Consider the following 20389-nt stretch of genomic DNA (forward strand, 5'->3'; position numbering starts at 1 on the left):
CCAGCCTTGTAGCTCCAACTTAACTAAAAATACAGGTTTAAATGCTTTTAATTAAATTGGTGTGTATGGGGTTCTTGTTTTCATTAAATGATAGTCTGACCTATGTCCCTGGTATCTAAAAGGCTATGAATGTATTTTTTTGTTGAAAGTTCTCTACTTTTTTGTCTTCTCTACACATTTTGTTCCCTGCACTGAATGAATTTAGGATTTACATAAAATAGTTTGGGTCATTTTGGCATAATGTTTATGTCAGAGGCTTTCTTGTCATTTGCTCTAATATGAAGACTGAAGTCTCTTGCTGCAGGACAGTGGATCAGGAATGGAGCAGTGGTCACTTGGCTGGAAAGAAATGCTGATTACTGTCCAGAAAGGAGGAAGAGAAAAAAGACCTGATGAGGTGTTTTGGTTTGGTTGGAATGTGCTGCTAGAATGCAGTAAGGGATGCATATTTTACTGGTTGTGGAGAGTTCCAAGGACATGTTTGATAGAAGCTTTGTGTAGACAAAACAGATGAATGGACTATGATTGAGGTCTGTGGGCCCTTGGAAAAGATTGCTAATTGTATGTTTTTTCAAAGGACCAAGATCTTATCACTGTCATAAAAACTGTGCAGGGCCACTGTGAAGAGAAATGTGATTTTCAAAGCAAGTTGAATTCAATACACTTGAAAGGTCTCTTTCTGATCTGCAGAGCATATTTGCAGTCATCAGCAGCTGAAGGCCACATTGCCCCCACACTGCAGCCTTCCATCTCACGCCGTGTTGGTGACGGAACTGAAAGCTTTCCCTCTTCCTTCTGATCTCATCCTCCATATCATTGAGATTCCTTAATGCAAGAGCAACTGCTGCAACAGATTGGCAATGAACATATTGAATCTATCACATCAAAGAAATAGTTGTAGGATGGCGTGAAGACTCTGCTTTTTTTTAAAGTGATCTGTATGGGCAGATCTTTTGAATCCCTGTGTAATTTTACTGACTTTGATCAGAGTCCATACAGCTGTAGTTGTTTTGAAGAATCAGATGTTACTGTTGTGCTGTGAAGGTTAAAGGATGGTGTTTTCCTTACGTGTTCGAGACTAACATTGCTACTTACATGTGATATGGCAACTTAAATAAATGTTGATATTTTGATACCTATCAGCTTTAAGACCACTTGGCTTCTGATACATAGCTACCAGAAATTCAGTGGGAGCATATGTAATTATTTCTAAAACTGATTTTCATTCTATAGAATAATTGTGTGGTTCTCTAAAATGTTTTTCTACAATGCTTCTCTAAACTTGAATACACACATATATTTTCTAGAATTATTTACTACTGTGTGACAGATACACAGCTGTGAGTCATTTACATGAAGAGCAGGCAGATTTCTGAAAATGGAATGAAAAGCTTTAATAGCAATATAGAGATCTGGTGGAGATTTATGTGTAAATGTCCTTTATTATATGAGCACCACCATGTAAATATATTGCATTGAAACAACATTCTAAAGCCTCAGGTTTCACATTCAAATATTATAAGGAAACAATGTTGTTGCTTGCACGGTTTCAAGGCCATATCCTTTTGTGTGTTTGTGTTGGGATACAGCCTTCAATTATACAATCAAATTTTTCCCCTTGGGATTCCTAGTTTTTCAACTTGGTTAACACTTACTGCCTTTTCTCACGGCTGTCTTAAGATGTCTCATCATAAGAGTGACCTCTCTGGTGTCCCAGGGAGCTCTCTGGCCATCGTGGTGTGGCACCTTTGGTATAGTGGTAGAGAGAAGTTTTCTGGACAGCTTTCAGCTGCCATAGTGAGGAGATCCTTCCTTCCTTCCTTCCTTCCTTCCTTCCTTCCTTCCTTCCTTCCTTCCTTCCTTCCTGCCTTCCTGCCTTCCTGCCTTCCTGCCTTCCTGCCTTCCTGCCTTCCTTCCTGCCTTCCTGCCTTCCTGCCTTCCTTCCTGCCTTCCTGCCTTCCTGCCTTCCTGCCTTCCTTCCTTCCTGCCTTCCTTCCTTCCTGCCTTCCTTCCTTCCTGCCTTCCTTCCTGCCTTCCTTCCTGCCTCCCTCCCTCCCCCTCCTTCCTCCCTCCCCTTCCTTCCTCCCTCCTCCTCCCCCTCCCCCCTTCCTCCCCCTTCCTTCCTCCCTCCTCCCTCCCTCCCTCCTCCCTCCCTCCCTCCCTCCCTTCCTTCCTTCCTCCCTCCCTTCCTTCCTCCTTCCTCCCTCCCTCCCTCCCTCCCTCCCTCCCTCCCTCCTCCCTCCCTCCCTCCCTCCCTCCCTCCCTCCCTCTTCCATTAGCTTCATACCTCCTCATTTCAGTAATAGTATCAGGGAAACATGTTGAATGGTGAAGTAGGAAATACAAGAGCTCTGCATGGATTCCTCACAGTTCATCAGTCAGGGTGGAATGTTTTCCCTCCAAGAGCACAGCCACGGGTGTGATGAACTGACGGCATGACGTGGGTCGTGCTGGGTTAGTTGGTGCTTTATCCAGAGCAGCCTCCTGTCTGCAGGTTTCACAGTGTTTGCTGAAGGGGAAGGAAGATAGAAGAATCGTGCATCCCCTTTCTGGCTCCCAGGAAGGAGTTCTGTATGTTTACAGACTCATTTGCCATTGTCTGGTGTCACCTGGCTTTGTCTCAGTTTTCTCTGGTTTCTCACAACATTCTTTGGTCATAGGATAAATGCTAATTTTCAAGTATGGAAACAGGAAGCCTGCAAAAGAGGCTTTAATTTTTGAAAGTTATATTACAGGGAAATAAGTTTTTCAAGCATAGACACAGATTGGAATACTTTTGCATTAATTAGTAGTACAAGCTTATGTTTATAGTGGAAAAGTTACTTTGAAGAAAAAGCTTTATTCTTCCTGATGCCATTAGCACTGGCGGGATTCTTCATTCTGTGTCATTCCTGGGGAAGTTTAGGAAGGCAGCATTTTGACAACTTCCATGTGTGGCAGTGTGGAAGCTTAATTTAAAAAACTTATCAAAGATACTGTGTAAATGCTTGGAAACTGTTAATGGCAGTAATGCCTGAGAAAAGAGAGAGAAATGCTTAATGTGGTAGAAGGGCCTGCAGGGAGTATCCCAAGTGCAGGGCTGTGTTCAGCCAGATGACTCACTTCTAACTGAATACTAGAAGCATTCCCTTTCACGGTTCTCCCTGAAATGCATTCCCAGTTATTTGTGTGTACCTTCTCTGTACACAGGAGCTGTTGTACTCGGGTTTTTGGAATCTGAAAACAAGCTCTTTATTGATGATGAGGTCAGGATGCTTCTGGGAATGGTGGCTTGTCGGTTACCAGCTGCTCCCCAGCCAGAAGGAGGCTGTCCTTCTGTTTTAATGAGTCGTGCTTTGTTTCTCTTTCTTACAAAAAAAAAAAAAAAAAAGAAAACAGGACTTACACTATTTGCTGTGATATTTCTTTGTGATGGGATTGGTAGACTTCAGTAAACTGCTGGCTACTATCAGAAATTCTGGCAAAATGTTTCAAGACAGAAGTGTGTATGTGCTGGGTGTCCTCCTCGTGGTGTCTATGCTTTACTGCTTGCAGAGTTAGTAGCCCTGTAAGCAGTGCTTGCCTTCCCATCCAAATGGGATAAGAAATTAGCTCTTAAGGTTGTTTGGGCCTTACAGCCGTTGCTGTTGGCTTTAATTTTTTGTTGTGGCACGTTTTGTTGTAGATCAGGGAGCCTAAGCTGAAGTTGGAAATGAAAGCCTCATTTGCAGATGGCAGTGAAACAAGCACCTGCACTAGCCTTGCTTTCAGTTACAGTAACATAAATCTGAGGAAGCTCTGACAAGATCTTCTGTGTACAACTGTAGGTAGAATTTAGCTCAGCAGTCAATTCATTAATGATTGGATTTTCCAGAGTCTGCAGCTAATTCTGTGCTTTAGGCTTTATTTATGCTATACATTGGTTTGGGAATAATACTGAGATAGCAGCACTCCTGGTCTGAGATTTGAAAACAGTGTTGGACAATTTGTTTTTAAATCAATTGGTATTTGTCGTTAAGTACCCAAATACTAGTAATGCTTCTAAAAATTCAAATAAGATTGTTGAGTGGTTGTTATGCATGTTTGAAGTCAATTTGTACAATGACGTGATGAAAAAACACTGAAGCTATAGGGCAGGTGTCTGGTCCGTGCAAATAAACTTGAAAAGCACAGTCCACTGATTTGGGGAAGGGGTTGTTAAGAACTTAAGAAAACCAAGTCTTAGTTCAGAAAAATTTGTTTGTGTCCTGTCATATATCTGGAGCTACTGATAGGAAATGCAATATCAAATCACAGCTTTCATAGTGAATGTCCTATTCATGAGGAGTCATGGTTGTTTTGTCCCAGACTATAAGTTCATGGAAGAAAGCATGAAAAGAAACACCTATACATGTGCATTTTACATTCTTAAAAAGCATCCTTGCTTAAAGATTAGTGATTACTTTTATTGACCTACAGTGATGTGTCTTTTGGTGAGTTCGTTTAAATGCATCTCTAAATAATACCAAGAGGAATAAGACTGTTGTGCATATGTATATAAAAAAACATGTATTAATTACTGAGAAGTAGATAAAAGAGGATATGTGAGCCTCTGTATATGCATTGAGAGGTCCTATAGGGTTCTTAGTTAGGCATTTAAAGTTAAGTATGGTGTAAAAGAGAAGGATTAATAAATTCAGTGAGTTAATAAGGGTTTTTTTAAGTTTTGGAAGGTTTTAAAACTGGGTTGATAAATGACATATCCTTTTTGTTCTATTTAAGAAAGATTGATAATCTGACAACATCCAAAGTTACTGTCTTACAAAGCGGATAGAGGGTTGATAGGAATAACACCTTCTGTGGGATTTTGTCTGGGCCTTTTGTCACTGTGGGGGTTTGTGCTTTGCTTTTTGGGTAGATTTACAAGCAAAAGATAATGAAGTTATTCTTGCTGGGAAATGGCTGGCTGTCACACACAGTATTTTACTCGTGTGGTTTTGAGCTGTGTGTTATCACTCAGTTGGGGTGATCACTTACCCTTACGAAGATATTTGTATTTATTCTTAAATTTATAAATATTGCTCATCATCCTGACAGTAGTAACTCGCCCTGTAGGACTGATTTGCCTGTTGGAATGCTGACAGTGTTATTTTAAAATATTTATAGGAATAGAAAATTAGTTCAATATAGCTCAATCTAAGATTCTTAAGAAACAGCTCTGCTTAAAAGAAATTAAAACATTATTTTCTCTTGAAGACCAGGGAGGTCCGTGAGGTTACCTGGTGGCTGCACAGCTACCCACTAAACAGAAAAAGCACACAGAGGGGATGATCCATCAAGGAAGGAAAAAGAAATTATCTTTTTTCTCTGTGTTTTTCAGCTGCTTTTGGGAGCAAAATGTTATCTTAAGATTTTCTAGTATCTCTTCAGCCTGCAGAGTGACACCATTCACAGGCTTTTAATGGGAGTGTGCCAAGGCAGCCAGAGCTGCTGGGGAGTGTGTTGCTCAGGATGCCCTTGCCCTGGGCCATGCTAGCATTGGAGGAACAGCAAAATCCCATTCCAGGGTAGAAGAGGGCCCTCTAGACCCTGATGGAGGCATGCTGTTAACCCTTTGCACAGAAAACTAAAGAAGAGTAATCCTACCTAGGCAACAGATATTGTTTGGCAAACAGTGGTGGAAATGATTGCTGGTTGTTTGGCCATGGGGAGGTAGCAAATGGCTGTGCTCTAGCTGTGCAGTCAAGGAAAATACAGCTGAGATATAACAAAAAGGTTAGTCTCTCACAACCTGCTACTTCTTAGTACATACTAGACACTGTATTGAACTGATGCAAAACCTGCCACATTTTATATATATTTTGAAAGATTACCCAATAAAATGTTAATTTCCATTCATAAAAATATGAAAGTCAAAACTACCATTTCCCTGCCAGCAGTTATTCATCTTCTTACACTTGTGTAATGTTTCATATGGCTTTGTATGGTGTAACAGTTTCCTTTATGATGTTGTGGGGTTTAATATATATGTATGCCTATGTTTTGAATTCATAATTTAGATGACAGTTGTAATGTGTATCTTTTAATCTCCTTGCAATGGAAGTCACAGCTCTTATTCCACATTAGTGTTCTATTGCAATAACTTACTTTCTTAGTTAAACTTCTTTTAACAAAACCAGTAGTGATGATTCTTTTAACAGAACAAGTTTAAATTTGATGGTGTTGTGATTGTCACAACCTCCCTCTTATTTAAAGGATAAATAAAGGTATCAGATATGAGCTGCATCTGGGTTTTGATAGATGATCTTTCACATACTTCTGTCACAGCTGAAACTCTCTCTGGCATTCTGTTTTACCAGCTTATCATTGTTTTCCCTCACCATTATGGTTATGTAAAAATGACAGTTGTCTTTAAAATTTGCTTTCCCTTAACTGGTTCTCTTGAGTCTGTCCACACTGGTTTGAACTAGTGAATGATGTTTAATTTCTTTTAAATGCAATTCAAGAAAAGTGAATTTGTCAGTTTATTCAGCTAGACTGGGATGAATGGTATTTCAGTCTCACCTAAAGATTTATCCAATGTTTAAGTCTTGTGTGCATTTTATATTTTGTGGTTTTAGCATAGTTAGGTCTCATTACAGTCTTTTAAGGAGTACTTTTTGCACTATATAAGACATGTTTAAACATAGTTCCCAAACTTGGCTTTGAAGCCAAAGTAAATGAGGTCTTGTAGCGCCACATTCCAGTGATTCTGACATCAGAAAAGTATCTGCACTAAAAATTTTTTGTATTAAAGTGGCTGGAATTTTATATGCCTGCAAGAAGCAAGACTGGAGTCTGACATGGAGAAGCATTTGAAGGCGCTAACAAATGTTTTCATGAAATCATTTTCCCCTCTGGGGGAAAAAAATCCCAACCAAGAAAACCTGAAAAAGCAAGATACTCACATTTTGACAAAAAAATCAAATGGTATTTTACAAGAGGCTCAATAAAACTAGTTTTATTTAATTTTGTTCAGTGTTTTATTGTTTTTTCAGGTTTCCTGCTGCAGTCTGTAGACATAGTCCTGTCCTTTTGTGTATTAAGATATAAGACTTACGCCAAAATTATCTGAGTGCTGACGCAAAACAAATCAGAACCCCAAAGTATTTTGAAATATTTGCATAGGTGGATTTATATATGTTTTAGGTTTTTGAATGTGAAACATTGAATATTCATCATATTGTCAGCCCAATTAGCAGACTCTTCTGAGACTTTTGTCCTGGGAAAAACAATAAAAGGAACTTGTAAAAGTTACCAATCTGATTCATACTGGGAAACTGGATTAAAGCACAGAGAGCAGAGCAGGCCTGCATCAATTTGGCCTTGTATGGCAGGGCTGAATTTGGCCAGATAGAATGAAGAGTCACTTTCTGCTGTCAGTGCCTCTCTCTGCATGGCAAGGGAAAACTGGGAAAAGCTGCTGATGAATGTGTGCCCAGCTGGTTTTGGGCTGATCAGCTCTTTTGCCATCCCTAGATTTTGAGAGGAAAAAGAGTTTAGTGTGATGTTTTACAATCAATCCAGTGTACATTTCTTCCTCTCATTGTTGTAATAACAATTCCATGTTTTATAGTGTTGATTCTTTTGAATTTACAGTTTAAGAGTCTTGTTTGTTTTCAGATTCTTCTCATTCTTTTCATCGAGATGAGACCATCGTTATTGCCCTGGCATCTGTGTCTGTACTGGCTGTCCTGATTGCAGCTCTGTTCTTTGGATACAGGATGCTTGCAGGTAGGGATTGAGGATCTTTTTGGCTTTGTTTTTTTCAGCTGTTCATTTGGCTGTTTCTCAAAGTTAAACTTAGGTCTTCTGTTCTCCCCAGTCCCTATTATATGCTTGTACATAATGCTCCCTTTTCTCCTCTCTGACATTTTATGGTGATATCCCTTTCATAACAGCTTAGAGAGAGTTGTGATTTCTCCAACCTGACATTTTGGGACCCATTTTTCTTCCACAAATCCTCTGCTCAGCACAGCTCAAGTGAGGTGGTGAACATGCTTTATAGTTATTGCCAGTGACTTTGAATTCTGGAAATAGTTGTGTAGCAGGTATCTGTAGTTTGTAGCTTATCAGCACCTTCATTGCTCTTTTTGCTGACTTTAATAAGATTTTACAGGACTCCTTTTTACTTGTCACATCCTTGCCTACAATGTATTTCTGCCAGGTCCCAGGTAAGTTGCATTTTTTCACTTGGAGCATGTCCAGAAAGGAAACTGTCTAATTTTCTCCTCACCATCTTCCCCAGGAGACCGTAAACAAGGTTTGCACAGTATGAACATGATGGAGGCAGCAGCATCAGAGCCCTCATTGGATCTGGATAATCTAAAGCTGTTAGAGGTAAATATTCAACTCAGTTCTTAATCTTCATTTTTATTCAGTATAATGCCTGTGGTCATATCCCAGGCAAAGTTACAGAAATGAATGTATCAGTGCTCCTGTAATGTTCACTTCTAAATCACAGTTTCAAGAAGAAATGAAAATAAAAAAGGGGTTACTGCAGTTAGATTTTGGCTCATTTTGTTAGTAATATTGTTGGTATTAGCTAGAGCATGTTTTACCTTGAGAACAAAAGAAGAAACACTGGGAGGTAGTGGGGAAAATTAGAATGTGCTGCACTTCAGCATTGCATCAAAAGATCCATCTTTTTTGCTTGACACAGCTTGCTTTGAGTACAGTGCCCTACTGTAGGAACTTGAAATTCTTTAGTAACAATCTTGGAATATAGAAGGTACTGCAGATAGGGCAGTGTATTTCAGTAGTGGTGCCTTTATATGTAGTAATGCTTCAGTCTGGGGTACTATGTATCTCCATGACAACTAGAGACCAACCAGAACTTTCTACTCAGCTTGATGTTAGATGTATCATCACAAAACTGCAAAATGTTATGCTTCCAGTTGGTATGCTTAATGGAACATATGGAATTTTAAAAAACTTTTAGCCAGGAAAAATATGAGTAGAATGACTGAGATGCAGAGTGGTACTTTTCTTCTTTTTCCTGATGGAAACTGCATGTAGAGATGCAGACTGCAGGTGTGCAGTGTGAGCTGCTGAAATAATGACAGCAGACTAATGAACAAAGAATCTTGGGTGTCTTCTGCCAACAAAAAAGTACTTGAGGCAGAGTTTAAAGGAGTTTAACAATGTGTATTGTAGAAGTGTGTAAAGCCCCAGATGAAATTACTCGTGCTGATAATGCAGTCTTGGAGAAAGCAGCACTTTTGTTGGTGGAGAGATCTGCTGTGGTGTCTTCTGCCCTGTTTCTTGTATCCTAAGGAGCTGACCCCCCACCCTCTGTCACAGGGTGTTGCAGGACAAATGTTTTAACCTGTGCTTGCCTTTTGACATCTCTGTGGGTAGATTGCATTCCAGGTTTGTACCTTGAACTGACTCACTGCTGCTTTGCAACCCAGTGATATGAAAACACTGAGAAACAGAAAGTCTCTCCATTAAATAATACTTTACTTTTGAAAACTTTCCTATAAGACAATTTATCGTCTTTAGAAACGCTACTTTTGTTATCCCTTCTGTTTTCCATTCCCCCTCCATTTGTAAGTATTTAAAAAGAAAAGAAAAGGCTAATGAAATCCTTACAGTTTCATGTATGGGTCTTCCTGAAAATTATTTTAAATAGGTGCTTAAATTCTTATGTAGTTGGGATTTTTTGAGTTTTAGAAATTAGGGCTCTTCCTGAAGGTGGTCCTACATTTTGCTTTAGAGCAGAGATCTCATCTTTCTTCTGCAGTAACTATGGAGATGAGAGAGGTCATTTTTGAAGACTGTCTGACATAGTGGGGGCTAGAATAAAGACACACAGGTAGTCAGGAATTAATTTCGTCTTTCTGTTAAAATCTGTTTAACTCTTTTGGCATCTATTTTGCACTACAAATGCATATTTTGTTATTACTAACCTGAAAGGTACAGCTTATATACTGTCCTAAACCTAACATGTTTCTCTTAATATCTGTGATCTCTGGAGTGAAATGAAATTGATCACATAAAAGCTATAAATCTTTAGTAGGCAGAAGTTAGTAAGAGAATTAGCAGCACAAAACGTGTATTTTATTGATTCTGTATATAAAAGTACTGCATAGATTATTTATTATATATTCAATGGATATTCAGACTATAGATCAATTTAGAAACAGCTATGTTGGCTTGTGCTGAGGTTTCCAACTCCAAAATAGCCCTCATGACAGCATTTTAATTCTGGTTTTCATTAAAAAATACTCACAATCTTCGCTATTCTTATACTACAAGTCAAGATAAAAGTTGGCATACAATTCTTGTAGAGTTGAAAACTTGGGTTTTGTCTTCATCTATTATTTAGTGAACTAATTATTTCTATTTTTTGCAGTTGATTGGCCGGGGACGATATGGAGCAGTGTATAAAGGTTCCCTAGATGAACGTCCAGTTGCTGTGAAAGTATTTTCTTTTGCTAATCGTCAGAACTTTGTCAATGAGAGGAACATTTACAGGATTCCACTGATGGAACACGATAACATCGCCCGCTTCATTGTGGGGGATGAGAGATTCACTGCAGACGGCCGTATGGAATATCTATTGGTGATGGAATATTACCCCAATGTAAGTGCTTCAAAGAAATCAATTGGGTTGGTTAAGAATCCTAAGAATAGCCACATAAAAAGGATGTACTTTAGGTTTTGGTGGTGCTTCTTGCACAGTAATGTAAAAATAATCCATATAAATTACAATTTTAATGCAACTTACTGTGGGTTACTGTAATACCCTTTGAGATTCCCCAGTTAGTTTTATCAAACATAGTCTTACAAATTCTCAGCTCTGGAGCTTTTGCTCTTGGTTGTGGTGCAAGGTATTTTTAGTCAATTCTGTCCTTATTCAACAACAAAATTTGAAGAGTTGTCTTTACTTAAAAATAATTTAATTAATTAAAAACGTCTTGATTTTAAGGCATGATCTCTGTCTTATGACCTCACTCAGTAGCTGTAAATAGTGGGGTTTTTTACAGTGAAATGTAATAGATCCAGGATTGTTGTCAAACTAGTTTGTGGTACAATAAATCATTGTGCCTTTTTACCCTGTTATCTTCTTTAAAGCTTTCTGTGGCATATACTGATGATGTAGGACATGTCTTAAGAAGGCAGCCTTATTTTCCAGAACCATATTTTCAAATCTCCTCAGCTGACGGAGTGCTTATATTTCTCAGATTCATGGATTAGGGTACTTAATATTCTGTGTGTGTACACACATCTACAGAAACAGAAATTTTTAAAAATGTGCAATGTGAATGTGAATAGCTTTCATGAAAAATCATAAAATGTATATGGGCATTATATATATATATGAAAAGGCAAAAAATTATGTCACAATTTATCTTGGGGGGGGTTGCCTGTGTATGGGAAAGGACTTAATTTATTTAGTTAAATAATTTTTTTAATGGGCTTTTTGGTCTCAAGTAAGCAAATTCATATTGCACTTCCTGCAGGATGTAAAGGGGATGGCTGAAGCCTGATCTTTTATGGAGGCAGTAGGAAAAAAGCTGCTTATTTGCATAGCAAAAAGCAGCGGAGCAGTGCTATATAGCAGTAATGATGGCCTGTCTTAGGATTTTTTAGGCTCTATGTATATGTTTGTTTTGAAAGTTAAATGCATGTGGAAATACATACCTTACACAGGTATGTATTTACACACATATACACTATATACAAACTTAAGGCAACAAAGCACCAATATATAAAGAGTATCTTAACTGGAACTTTTAAGTAAGAACACAATCATGTCAGCTTGTAAGAGACAGGCATCTAAGAAGAGATTGCAGAAACTAGAAGTGAGCATGAAAAAGGTCAGTTATGCCCATACCAGATGGACAATGGCAAAGCATGTGGCTCTGATAAAAGTGGCATATTTACATTTACAATTAAGTAAAATCAAGTGAGTATTCTACTCCTGGGAGGGCATAGCATAACTGTCTTCACAGGTGATCTGGTTTTTCTGTTTTCTTGAATGAAAGGTTTTTCAGCTGCAATGTAATTTGATTGAAAATTGTGTCTTGTTGCTTATGTAAACAGGATCTGTTAATGACCTGATTAAATGTACAGATGAAGCTTATGGCATCATATTACCAGATTCTTTCCCAATGTGGTATTAAGAACAGCAAGATTAGTCTAAAATCAATTCACTGGTTGTTTGGAAGTCATTGGAAAAAGTGCACAGCAGGTGTAATTAATGCACAGTGTGATCTGTAATTCAGTGAGCAGATGTTCTGCTGTATGTGGAGTTAGCAGCAAAGGAAGCCTGCTGTGGCAGCTCTGCTAGAAGGGAATTGCACTGCTCAAACTGGAGCCATAAATCTGATTTCAATAAGGACTAACCAATACAATATGTACAGGTGAAATATTCCCCATCCAAAACATCATTCTCCCTCAAAATACTTTTCTTCTTGGAAATAAGAACACACGAACCAGGGTATTTTTACACAGAAAATTGTTCTTGGTGTTACCTTGGTGTTACCTTGGTGAAAGCAAGACAGATAGGTTTGACCTAGGCTGTGTTATTATCCAAACATGCCTTCAGACTGAAGGAAATAGGCAAGTGAAAGGAATGCTATGTGTGTTTATCAATCAGCATGCTGTTCTGATGAGACTCTGAGGTGTAGGAGGTCAGTAAGGGAGTAGGTTGTGAGGGATGACATAGGAAATACATAATAGCTGCGGAATTATCTCCTCAGTAGTCAGACACTCTGAGGGACACACGTGTCCCTTTAGAACAAAGGAAAAATTGTTCTAAAATGGCAGTGGAATCTCTGATTGTTAAAACCATCAGTTTTATCAAAAGCTATAATCAGAACAGATATCCCCAGTTTAATGTGTAATTCATTACTCTGACAAGATAGTCTTAATTACAAATATATATCTCTCTAAATCCTGACTAAGACTTCCCATGGTTATAATTTATATTGAACTTCACTAAAAACATAAAATCAGAGCCTTCAGCTAGTTTAATAAACATCTGCTGGTGGTCAGGCTCTGCAGCAGAAAGATCTTGAAGCTGGTTTAAGATGTTTATACAGTGAGTATTTCCCAGTCACATCATGACAACAGTCCTGTGGTCTCTGTTTGAATGGGCTTCAGTCTCAACCCACTAAGCCAAGAAAAAAATGTAAGATGATGACATTTGGAGGCTAATAGGAGTGCTTGTATTTCATAAAGAGCTGTGAACAATAAGGAAAAATGTGAAATTCCTTTGTTTCTAGGTGGATTTACAGCTTTTTTAATGTATTACAGAATATCTTTGAAGTTCATATAACAGCATTTAAAATAATGAAAAAATACTTGTGTAAACTTGCACAAGTGACATTTGGTCTGTGTTTTCACTGAGGTTGTCTATTTAGGGGTTCCTTGTTCTGCATAGGCTAAGTCTGAAGAGGTGTAAGACTTTCATGATTCTATTAAGGACTGTCAGGAACTTGGTTTTAGTCTTAGCACTGGATCAAAAAACAATCTAATACTTTGGTCACTTTAAATTCTGTTACCTATGTGCCTCCATCTGAATTGTGCGTGCCTAACATACCTGAGTGTCAACTCCAGAGGAATTCATACCAAATTTTTATGAACCAAACGTTATAGAACTTACTTTGCAAGGAGATTTATTTAGTTGCATCTGATAAGATGGTGCGTCTTTAAGATGGCAGACTTTAATAGGCAAAACCAGGGTAGTTCATAGTTCTAAAAATATAATAAGCATGCAGAATTGGCCAGTTGACTTGGTCTTCATGCTTGAGGATTTAGTTCGTTTAAACTGAGTATATTGTCATGGGGGACTGTGCATCAAAGGTGTCAGTTTGCAGGGTCTGACTAATTTTGGATAGCAGTCTCAGTTTCTAGAATATCTTAATATCATAATTGACACATTTCCTTCTGGTTTTCTTAGAGATTTCATGACAAATTACTAGAATATCCCCCATTTTACACATGTAACTTCTCTTTCAAGAAAAGGGGTACATTACATTGTTTTTTTCCATGTTTCTTCAGTTCATTTGGACTTGCTCCTATTTGGAATTTTCTTTGGGCTGTTTTTGTTTTGATACATAAATAGATTATAGCAAGGCCAATGGAGGTGTTAAGTATTCTGTAAGTGCTAATGGTCTAAAGCCCACTTTTTTAGAAACCCAGGCTGTTACATCTGCGGTTACCTTTATTCTGTTCTGCAAGAAGACTTTTATAATTAATATCATTTCTTCTAGAGGCAATCCCTGTTATTCTGTGATAAAATTTCTATTCCACTTTAGAGAAACGAAATGGCAGCCCTGGAATTTAATGAAACTTTGGTCCAATCTTGTGTTGTAGGACATGTGGGTAAACGCATAAGGAGTTGTGCGTTTATACCTTTTAGAAGCAGTGGATAAAACTGAATCTCCAAATGATTTTGAGTTATTCTACTGGATAGTGATTTTAATCCCTGTTTTTTGTTTTGTCTTTTTTTGGGGGGTTCTCTTTAGGGTTCTTTGTGCAAATATTTGAGTCTCCACACAAGTGACTGGGTGAGCTCTTGTCGTTTGGCACACTCTATAACTCGGGGCTTGGCGTACCTGCACACGGAGCTGCCTCGAGGAGGTAAGGCCAGGCAGCGATGCCAAGATCTCAAATATATTCTTATTTCTATCAGGTAGCAGATTCCAGCCTTTCTCTTTTCTCCTCTGTGACAGTACTGTGAGTAGGAAATTATGAATGCAAGTAGAGATTGTTCAGAACTACTGATATGTTCCTTCCCTCTGAACAACCCCGTGTTGTGGGCTCTGTCTGTGACCCTTGTGTGAAAATACCGAGTATGAGCTGGGAGAGACCCAGAGAGAGGCAGGAAGAGGAGGCAGAGCTGTGCAGTGCTGCTGTATCATGGCAACAGATTACTGAAGACCTGAAGCACTGGCTGGCTCTCTAGCAGAGGGCAAACAAGTGAGGTGTTGTGTCTGTTTTTGCAGTTCAGAAAGAAATCACCAAAGCCATTTTTAGTTTGCGTGTGAATTGTACATTTTATAATTAAATCTTCCATCTCCACTGTAGGTTTATTTATCATGTCTCTGGATTTTTGACTGAGGGTTGGGCCTAGTCTTTGCTGTGTACAAACAATACTGCTGGACTTCTGGTACTTTATTAGGGTACTGGCTGTGACAGCATACTGATTTGTATCTTTATATCTCTGGGTGCATGCTTCAGCCAGTATTTCAGCAGCTGAAGTATCATAATTATAAAGTAGATATTCTTAGATCTGTGATGTATCAGGCTGCAGAATATGGCCTAGCACTGAAGTGTTAGGTTTTTGGCAGTAAATAAAAGACTGGTTTCATTATATCTACATTAAAGTGTGAATGGATTAAAATTTCAAACTATATATCTCAAATGTTAAGGATCAGCACTAGCAAAGAATGAAAACCAAAGATGCTATTAAAATACTCAAATCAGTATTCCTATGTGCCATTGAAACTGCAGCTATCATCTTAACTTCATCGTTTTGAAATGTGCAGACAGGTGTGTCCATTAGCAGCCAGAAAAATGTGTACGCCTTCCATCATAAAGGAGAGACAGCCACAGTCTGTGAATGCTAGAAAGGAGCCCATGAAATAGAATAAATTCCACAGTAAAATGAGTTCTATACTGCTTTACTAACAAAATAAATAAAAACTGGGGATAATTGATGTTATTCTTTGGAAAAGGTCAGATCACTTGCAAGATGAACATGTTCAGACTCTCTGGAATAATACTGTCTGCATATCTTCTGACTAGGTGCCAATGGTAATTGCAATCATAACGTAAATAATTGGTGCTGTATTTGACACAGGAGTGTGGACATGACAGAGAGTATTTGGAATGGCTGTTAGGGCTGTGGCAGCAGGTCTGTGTTTAAGTACACAATGTCTCCACTGCCAAAATCATGCTGAAATATCCCTTGGGAAGAAGATTATTGGCAAACATTAAAACTCTATATAGCAGTAGCATAATATATTGGATAGATACAGTGCAACTCTGAATGCCAGTCAGTTTTCTCTAGATGGCTTACTCTGGAGCTCATTGGAAAGAAGCAGAAACATCGGCTTTCTAAAAAATAAATTGATTCTCTGTTTATAATAGTTGAGCAGACATAATGAGGCTCTCTCATTCTGTCAAACAGTAGAATTGCTCAAATAGTAATGAGCACTTTTGTGTGTCCAAATAGACCATTACAAACCTGCAATATCCCATCGGGACTTGAACAGCCGCAATGTACTGGTAAAGAATGATGGAACATGTGTGATCAGTGATTTTGGGCTCTCCATGAAGTTAACTGGAAACAGACTGGTACGACCAGGTGAGGAAGACAATGCAGCCATTAGTGAGGTAAGTACAAATGGTTGTATCAATGTTCAGCTAGTACAATTTCTGTGATGGGGAATGGCTGCAGTACGGGTGAGAAGGGGCTGAAGCCTCCGTAGGAAGAAATTGGTTTTATTCTCAAAATACTCAAAACAAACCTGCCATTTTGAAAGGCGACAGATTGGCAGACTGAAGTTTCTGTGTGAGATATGAGAAGACACAAGGTAGGTTTGGTTACCACGTTCTCTGTGATAATGTGGTGGAGGTCCCTTTAGTCTTGTACTGCAAGTGCTAACTGAAGACCAAACATTTTTTGGTGGTTTTGGTGTTAAGTTTTCCTAAATGATAACATACCACATTCTACATCTTCTACTTGACATCTAATACAGGCGACCGAAATACAGTTTTAAAACAGAGACTGTTTTAAACAGAGTCCCTAGTGGTTCAGTGTAGTTGTTGTCTGTGCTTTTACAGAAGAACTTCATATGCCATTCAAAGAAATTTTCACAGTGCTAATCACCCTCCCTTAGAAAGCAAGTGCTAAATTGAAAATACCGAGTGCAGAAGGTCTTTCTAGATCTCCCCATACTGAACAAAGGAACAGGGAAACTGCTGGTTAAAATGCAGCAGTAATCCTTTGGCAAAATACTGTCCTGCAAGTACTGAAGAGTAAGTGCTCTAATCTAACACATGTCCTAGTGAAAATGAATAGGTGTCTTCCAAGACTGTTAATAACCTGTGACAATGGAGTATGTAGGGTGCAGCCTTGCTGACAGTCCAGGAATAGAGAACAAATTTTTCTATTCAGCAGGATCCTCTTCCATTATGACACATACCTTGGAGTTTAACAGAGTCCTTTCAGGAAAAAGAAACATATCTACTATATCATATTTCATATGAGAACATTAGGTAAGGGGCAAAATAATTTGGTTTGGTACATACAAAAGAGTGAGTAGGGGAAGGGTTTTGTTATTACTAGACTGGTGAGAGTCTAGAAGCTGAGGACATTGATTAGGAGCAAGCTATGTTTTCCTTAAATATTGAAAATACCAAGCAGAATAGTGTATGAAAAAATAAATTGAGTTTGGAAATTCCTTCCTGATGTGAAGCCTTGGTTTTGTTTTCCCAGGTCGGTACGATCCGCTATATGGCCCCAGAAGTGCTTGAAGGAGCAGTGAACTTGAGGGACTGTGAATCTGCTTTGAAACAAGTAGATATGTATGCACTGGGCCTTATCTACTGGGAGATATTCATGAGATGTACAGACCTCTTCCCAGGTAACTAAAACAACTGGAGAAAACCATAATGGTAGAAGTGGCACCAGCAACCAAAGGTACTCCCAAGCCCGAGCTTTTGACAGTGAAGAAGGGAAGTAGTTTTCTCAATTGCTTCTGCCATTAAGTCGGTGCCATCTAGTGTTCGAGGTGGTGCTTGTCAGGACAGTGCATCTGAGGGCCAGACATGGTTGCTGCTGAAAGGTTTGAAATTACCTGTTCAGGCAGTTTGCAGGCCTCATGCTAAATGCTATTTGGGCCTTATTATTGTTGTTATTATTGTCCAGAGTTTAAAAATATTGAGAGGTAGGCTGATGGCAAAGGCAGTGCTTCCAGTTCTTAGAACTGATAGAAGTGCCTGAAGTGTCTTTCAGACTTTCCTCCTGAAAAAATGCTATGACTTAATGTAGACTTTAGTCAGTCGTACTTTTATTTATGATAGTGACATTGAAAATTCAGGGAAATCCTCCATACCTGTAAAATAAAACCAAAGGAAGCAGACTTAAAATTTAAGTGTGAGATTGTGCCACATCCACCATCTTCTTCCCAAGTTACAGCATATAGAATGAATCTAAAATGCAGCATTCTCTCTACAGTCAAACAGCTGTATTTTATGTGCAGAGGCTTCTAATCTTTCTGGGCTTCCTCCTGAATGAAGTACATTAATATAAACAGTCAATGGTGTTTCACAGAAAGTAGGTGTCATCCTCAGGCTCCAAGACATTCCAAATGTGCCACTGAACCAGCAAAGTCTGAAGATGCTATCCTTTGAAAGGCTCTAAACAGCACTCAATTCATTTGCAGTTAATTCAGCTTTTTTTTTTTTTTTGGAAGTCAGACTTTGGGGAAAGTGGGGAACATCTCGGTAGACAGCAACTTTGATAATGCCTTTCATCAACTGAAAGCCTTTGCTCTGCCTTTTAATCTGTGATTGATTTTTTTTTCCTTCCTTTCTTTTGCTAACAGGAGAGTCTGTGCCAGAGTACCAGATGGCTTTCCAGACTGAAGTCGGAAACCATCCCACTTTTGAAGATATGCAAGTCTTGGTGTCTAGAGAGAAGCAAAGACCAAAATTCCCAGAAGCATGGAAGGAGAACAGTCTGGTGAGATAGAATATTTTCAAAGAAACAGTGATTTAACCAGCTTTAGGATGTACTCATTTCTTAAAAGCAATTTTTCAGGTTTTGGGGTTTTTTCCTCTTTTTAAGTGTTTAAGGACTGGGAGCTGTTTCTGCCTGGACTTCCTAAATATTTAATTCCATTTTTAAAAGTTATTGACATGAAAACCAGATTTCTTTTAAAGAAAAATACTATTGTTATTGTTGTTGTTTGATGCTGCAGTGTGATATACCAAAGATAACCTCTTTCATTAATTTTTAGACACTATTCGTACTATTGTGCTTGGAATGCCCATGTGTTCTCTGTGTGGTGAATGAGAAACATGAAGGCATTTTTTGCCTTTTGACATCTTGTAAACTAATAAAACCTAAAATAACTGGCAAAAATGTCAATATACTCCTCCAAAAGTAAAATCAGTAAACATTGTAATAAACTTTTTTGAACTTGTATCATCTTCAGAATTTGCAGAGGCTAAAGCTTCTAGCAATCATTTCACTATAACTGCATCAAAATTTTTATATGGCTTCATTTGATCTTCAATTTTTATTTTCAAGACTGTAAACATCATAATATTGTTTGTTGTTTTGAAGTAGTGTAGCTATGGCTTAGAGCCTTGCTGCTGCAGGCCAACAAGTTAAGGCAAGTCAGCTGAACTTTGGTGAGAGTCTGTGCTTGCTTTCATCTGCAGCAAAGGTCAGGTAATGCGAATCCCCTTGGCTTGGAGGGGACTGTTTGTCTTTTATTACAAGCAATGTGAAATGCAAACAGTTACTGGGTTGCACCTGATATATGGTAACTTGCTTTAGGTAATGTAGCTTAATTGCATGTATGAAAATGGCATATTTGACTGTTATTTAAAAAGATACTTCCAGTTATTCCCTTATTGAAATTATGCCCTTCAATCTTCAGAGACTTTGGTGGTTGATAAGTTTGTAGCTACTGTGCAGACAAGGAGGAGCCCAAGGCCTCACCTGTGCTGGTACTTGTAAATATGTAAGAACCTGCTTGCAGAGAGGAGCATAGCCTGCAGTGGTACACTGCAGGAAAACATGTTGTAACTGAGCTGAGAGCTTTGCAGAGAGGTTCTTCTAGTACACACTCTTGGCCAGCCAGTCCTGGGGCAAAGGGGGGAAGGAGGAAAAAAAAAGGAATCAGTGCCCAAAGTATATAGGAAATCAAACAACAGCTGTTTTAACTATAGCCATGTTGGCAAATGCAGTGTTGGAAGAACCAATCTTGACAGCTGTTTCTGAAGACAGTTAAAACTAAAACAGCTCAAGAAGCTGTTTTGTTTTGCAGATTACCGTTTTAAATGTTAATTATGTTCTAACAAGCTGATAGACTCCAGCATTACTAGATGATCCCTGTATTTAAACTGCCTAATACATTCTTTGTGTTGTTACTGATTTTTTTTCTCAATAATCAAAATGGTGATGATAACTCCAGCTTTAAGGATTGATCTACACCATTGCTTTAAGAGAAGAGTGGGTATCAAACAACTTCCTCGACCCTGTGCCAGTCTAGGATAACATCTGAATGAGCACTCTAGGGCAGATAGTGTAGAAAACTAAGCTCCAGATAACCTCACTCTGGACCAAGGTCCTAACCTCCTCTATCTAATGGCTAGGATAAAAGACTTTTTTCCATTATTTAAAGCTCTGCTGACATGG

At 38.6% G+C, this 20389-nt stretch overlaps 1 protein-coding gene across 2 annotated transcripts in view; it reads left to right on the forward strand.

Moving 5' to 3' along the window:
- The window catches only part of BMPR2 (bone morphogenetic protein receptor type 2), a 107350-nt gene that overhangs the window by 73405 nt on the left and 13556 nt on the right, over positions 1-20389 (forward strand). For both annotated transcript variants that reach the window (XM_085066186.1, XM_085066187.1), the window contains exons 4-10: positions 7621-7731; positions 8246-8337; positions 10355-10585; positions 14478-14592; positions 16190-16350; positions 17456-17603; positions 18567-18703. In XM_085066186.1, coding sequence (XP_084922312.1) covers positions 7621-7731; positions 8246-8337; positions 10355-10585; positions 14478-14592; positions 16190-16350; positions 17456-17603; positions 18567-18703 — 995 coding nt within the window. The remainder of the gene's footprint in view (positions 1-7620; positions 7732-8245; positions 8338-10354; positions 10586-14477; positions 14593-16189; positions 16351-17455; positions 17604-18566; positions 18704-20389) is intronic.

This window comes from Lichenostomus cassidix, chromosome 7, assembly GCF_008360975.1.
Source record: "Lichenostomus cassidix isolate B80296 chromosome 7, HeHo_3.0, whole genome shotgun sequence".
Lineage (NCBI taxonomy): Eukaryota > Metazoa > Chordata > Aves > Passeriformes > Meliphagidae > Lichenostomus > Lichenostomus cassidix.